This window comes from Pelecanus crispus, chromosome 11, assembly GCF_030463565.1.
Source record: "Pelecanus crispus isolate bPelCri1 chromosome 11, bPelCri1.pri, whole genome shotgun sequence".
Lineage (NCBI taxonomy): Eukaryota > Metazoa > Chordata > Aves > Pelecaniformes > Pelecanidae > Pelecanus > Pelecanus crispus.
The window spans coordinates 6,880,621-6,885,620 of record NC_134653.1 but is presented as its reverse complement, the minus strand read 5'-3'; the positions used below and the strand labels follow the sequence as shown (position 1 = coordinate 6,885,620).

General features: G+C 62.1%; 1 protein-coding gene across 1 annotated transcript in view; it reads left to right on the top strand.

Annotated features, from left to right (window-relative positions):
* Positions 1-1,677: 1,677 nt before the first annotated feature.
* UNCX (UNC homeobox) overlaps positions 1,678-5,000 on the top strand; it is a 4,195-nt gene continuing 872 nt past the window's right edge. Inside the window, 3 exon segments of the mRNA XM_075719189.1 lie at positions 1,678-1,927; positions 3,037-3,212; positions 4,828-5,000. The exon segment at positions 4,828-5,000 is cut by the window's right edge and continues 163 nt beyond it. Of these exon segments, the coding sequence (XP_075575304.1) occupies positions 1,678-1,927; positions 3,037-3,212; positions 4,828-5,000 (599 nt within the window).

Sequence of the window (5,000 nt, the reverse complement as noted above, 5' to 3'; positions counted from 1 at the left end):
TTTTTCCCCTTTCTCTCCCCACCCTGCCCGCCCCCCGACTCGAAGGATTTAATTCCACACGAACCTCCCAGGAAGATTTAAAGAGTTTCCCCTGTTTGATTTTCCAGCCCGGCTCTTGCTCTCCTTCTCTTTGTTAAACGCAAACGCTGCTTCTCCCTGCGCTCCCCTTCCCTTCCCTTCCCACCTTCCCGGGGGCCGGGGCCGGCCGGGGGGAGCCCTCCCGGGGGGCTCCGGCCTGGGTCCCCCCCGGCCCAAGGGACCGAGAGCTCCGGCCCCGGCGGGCCCGGGATGGGAGGGGGCGGAGGGCACCTCCCCCCCGCACCCCTTCCTCCCTCCTGGGAGCTTGGAAAGTGCTTCCCCAAGCCGGCTCTGCGGGAGAGGGCACGAAATTGGGGGTCCCGAGCCCCGCGCTTTGCCGGAGAACGGTCCCTTTATTGCTAGCCGGGGGAAACTCTCGATATGTTATTTGGGCGAAAACTTCTAGGGGGACGTAATTTAATTAGGACAAATTTGGCGGCTGTTTGGGAGCTGCTAATGACTGGCGGGGCGAAGCGCGGGGGGGGCTGCTTGTCCTGCGGGGGGGGGGGGGGGGGGCGGCGATGGCAAGAGGGGAGGGATGGGAACTTTATTTGGGTTTGATTTTCTTTTTTTTTTCTTTTTTTTCTTTTAAATTTTTTGGGGGCCTCCTCTTTAGCGAACAGAGGCTGCTCCTAGTTGTGGCTGCGGCTCACAATTCAGGGCTTGTGGCTGCTGCTGGGGAGGGGGGTGGCCGTGGCCGAATCGATAGGAGATTGCATTAATTACGATTCCGATTGATATGCTCAAATCTCCTTCTAAACGCTGCAAACGGCTCTTCCCTTTTTTTTTTTTACCCTTTCCCCCCCCCCCCTCATTTTTTCCCACTGCCCCCTCCCCTCTCCCCTGTTATAGAGCCGGAGAGGAGATGAAAAGGCTTGTAGTTTTAAATTCAATGTGACAGCTCTGGAAAGAGCGGATGATGAATCTCCTATTATTGGATCAGTCTATTTGCCGCTCAATGTCTCTCTGTAATTGGAGCAACATCACTTTAAAGGTTCAGAGAGTAGAGCATTTCTGGTGAAAAATCCCCACAACACGCTGGTGAATGTTTTAAAGGGAAATCTATTAGTGATTTGGAGAGGGGAGGGGACAAGGGGGAAGAGGCTGGGTTGGAGGGCTGGGGGGGCTCCGTGTGTGTGTGTAACTCCGGCTGTTTCGCGTTTAACCGGGTATCGGGCAGATCCGTGAGCTCCCCTCCGGCCCCCCCGCCCCCTCCCCTGCCCGCCCGGCCCCCGCCGCCCTCCTCGGGCTGGAGTTCGTATCAAAGCCCCCCTTGTCTTGTTGTGACAGCTCTGATATTGTTTATTGAGGCTGGATGTCAGGTATAATTAGCAATCGATATGGAAAACGTTTGCTCCCCACACTGGCACGTCTCTGACGTCAGGACCGATTAACGTTTCTTATTGGTCCCAAATTCCCCCAGCCTGAGCTAATTATTGGGAGCCTGATGTTGATAAAGTTAAAGCGCCCGGGCGCCCTGCAGCATGAGCCCCTCGCCGCGCCGCCGCCTCCTCCTCCGGCAGCAGCACCCCCGGCCCCAGCCGCCCCGCCGCCCGCGCCCCCAGCCCCGCCGGCGCCCCCCGCGCTAGGGCCGCCCCCATGATGGACAGCCGCATCCTGGAGCATCCCCATGCCCAGTTCGGGGGTATGGTGGGTTTCCCTTACCCGCTCGGTCACCACCACGTCTACGAGCTGGCCGGGCACCAGCTGCAGTCGGCGGCCGCCTCCGTCCCCTTCTCCATCGATGGATTACTGAGCGGCTCCTGCGCCGCCTCCGTGGTCAACCCCGCGCCGCTCATCCCCTCCGGCTGCGGGGTGAGCGGGGACAGCCAGCCCTTCAAGCTCGCAGGTAGGAGCGGCCCCGTCCTCGTCTGTGTCCCCCCCCTGCCCCGGCCGCCGCTCCCCGCCCGGAGCGTGTCAGCGCGGGGGGAGAAAAGCGCCGCACCCCCCACCCCCCCCCCGCATCGCCAGCTGCGGGTATTGGGGTGCCTGGAGACGGGGGGCGGCTGTGCTGGGCCCCCCCGAGGGGGCGGACGGGGCGGGGGGGGGTCCGGGCCGAGCGCCGGCAGCATCCCCCGTTCCCACCGGCGTGGGGCCACGCGTGTACCCTGAACAATAGCGGGCCCGGCCCGGTGCCTTCCCCCAAAGTTCGGCTCTGGGGTGGGGGCTCGGAGCATACTATTGAAAAAGAATATAAAAATAATAACGGCAATCGCTGGAGTTTGGGGAATGAGGAGCGGTAATTTTTTTTTTTTTTAACGATTCAAGCAAAGGGAAGCGCTCTCCTTCCCTCCCCACCGGCCTGAGGCACCGCTATTGTTCGGCTATTAAAGCACTCCGTCGCCTCAACATCCTTTTTATTAATCCTGGACCAGCCCCCCTCTGCACCTCCACTAAATAACAATTATTACTATTATTCTTCACGTCCACACCTGGCGGAAAACGTTAGGAGAGGTGCAGCCGGGGCTGTAAATCCCCCGCCCGGAGATGTCCGCGCTCGGCGAGGCTGCGAGCACCCCAGCCCCTTGCTCGCCCGTGCTCGGGGGTCTGCGGGAGGCCCGGGGGCCGCCCTGCCCGCGGGGGAGCGGGCCCTGGGCTGCGGCCCACGCAGGTGCTCCGGGAGGGTTGGGGAAGGGAAAGAGGGGGGGCTTTTAAATTTTTTTTTTTTTAAATGAAACCTTTGGTGGCTGGAGCAAATATTGGAACTTCTCTCTCTCTCTCTGCCAGCTGAGTGCCTGTGGAGAGCTTCCTTCAGGAATAAATGTTCTGTAAAGTACATTTTCGGAGGAGGCGAGGGCAGATCGGGTTCCTCCCCATTTTTAGCGCAGGTGTGTGTATAATCCCGCTCTTTTACCAACGCTGCCGAGCACAAAAGTTAAAAGGCTCCTGTGAATGGCAGGGAGGGGGGGGGAAGAAGGCCTGTCTTCCAGGGAGCTGAGGGTATTTCTGCCTTTTCAGACTCGGGTGACCCGGACAAAGAAAGTCCTGGCTGTAAGAGAAGACGAACCCGCACCAATTTTACTGGCTGGCAGCTCGAGGAGCTGGAAAAGGCGTTTAATGAGAGTCATTACCCGGACGTGTTTATGCGAGAGGCTCTGGCTCTCAGGCTGGACTTGGTGGAGTCCAGAGTGCAGGTAAAAACCGCGTCGTCCCCCCCCCCCGCCTCCCCTGCCCTCTCCCTGCGCCCAGCGGTCCCCGGGGAGACCCCGCCGGACCCGCAGCCCCGCTCCGGGACGGGCCCTGCGCGCCCGGGCCGCAGCCCCGCTCCTCCCGGCCCTCTCCTTTTGTTTCCCTGCCTTGCTCTGCTCCTCGCTGGTTTATTTTCTTCTTATTATTCTTCGCCCCCTCTTTTTTTTTAATCTTGCAAATGAGCCCCGAAGAGTGGCATCCCAGCCTGGCTTCCCTAAACCTCTCTTTCTTCTTCTTTTTCTTTTTTTTTTTTAAATATATTTTTCCACTGTAAACGTTTTTCTTAAATGAGCCAAGGGCGAAAAATTAGCATGCAAATACGAGGCTTAATCACGGGCGGGGGTACGCTGGAGAACGTCAATAAAGCTCGTAGGTGCATCGAGAGCGTGTGGAACTTGTAAAACTTAATTTTAACGAACTGCTCAGGCCCTCGGTCGTGTGGGATGGGCAGGGGAACCGCCTAGTCGCCTGGATGGATCTTGGAAAAAATAACCCGGGAATGGAGCCGGGGGCTGCGGGCGCGGTGCGGGGAGGCTGCGGGTCCTCGGCTCCTGTTTGAGGCCGCCGTGGCTGCGAGCGTGCGGGGCCGGGCGGCTTGGCGGGGGCTGCGTGTGCGGGGAATGCGCCCCTGAAGCCATCTCGGGCGGCGGGGACGTTCCCCCGGGCTGAGCCGGCGCCGGTTGCCGCGGTTCCTCCGTCAGCTTCGTCTCACGGTGCCTTCCCGAGCCGCCTCTGCCTTCCCCGCGCCGGCTCCCAGAGCGTCCGCTCCGCCCTGCCCGGGGGCTCGGGAGCCTGCGGGGCTCTCCCGGGGCCCGGCCGGGGGGAAGGAGCGCGGATCGGGGCACCGAAATGCCCGCCGTGCTCCCGAGCGGGGGTCGTGCTCCGGGCGCTGCCGGCAGCCCCGGTGGGCCCGGACGCGCAGCGGCCGCTGGGGACCCTCTGGAGCAGAGAGCATTTAATTTAAAAAAAAAATTCCCCCCATAATCCGTAACAAACCCACCCAACCCCCATTTTTGGGCTGATCCAAGCCCTCTGCTCCGGCGCCCGGGGCGGGCAGGAGGCCCGGACCCCGCTGCGCCCGGGCGAGGCGCCCCCCCCCCCCCCGCCGCCCCTTCCTTCGGGCCGCTCGTTGTGCTGCGGTTTAGCGCATTTTGCGTGCTGCTGCGGAGGGATCGGGCCCTGCGGGGCTCCGGCTGGGGCTTCCGCACCCCCCGGCCGCGGGGAAGAGGCGGGGGGGGGGGGGGGTCTGCGTTATCCCTTCCCCTCCCCGCGGCGCCGGTGCGGGCAGGGTGCGGCGTGTGTGTGCGTGAGTGTGCACCCCCCTCCCCCTTGCTGCTTTTTTTTTTTTTCTACCCTGTTAAAGAAGCGTGGATATCTCTTCCTGCCCCCTCCCTGGCGCCCTCCGCCTCGCAGACGCCCGGTCCTGCGGATGGGGGCTGCCGGCACCTCGAGGGGCGGACGGGGGAGGCCTGAGCTGCGCTTCTCCCTCCCCGCTGCCCTGGCCACCGCGGGGGGCCCGGTGCGCTGGGTGTTAATTGCTTCTCGTTGTTCGGTGTGTAGGTCTGGTTCCAAAACCGCCGGGCCAAATGGAGAAAGAAAGAGAACACGAAGAAGGGCCCGGGGCGGCCGGCTCACAACTCCCACCCCACGACGTGCAGCGGGGAGCCGATGGACCCCGAGGAGATCGCCCGCAAGGAGCTGGAGAAGATGGAGAAGAAGAAGCGCAAGCACGA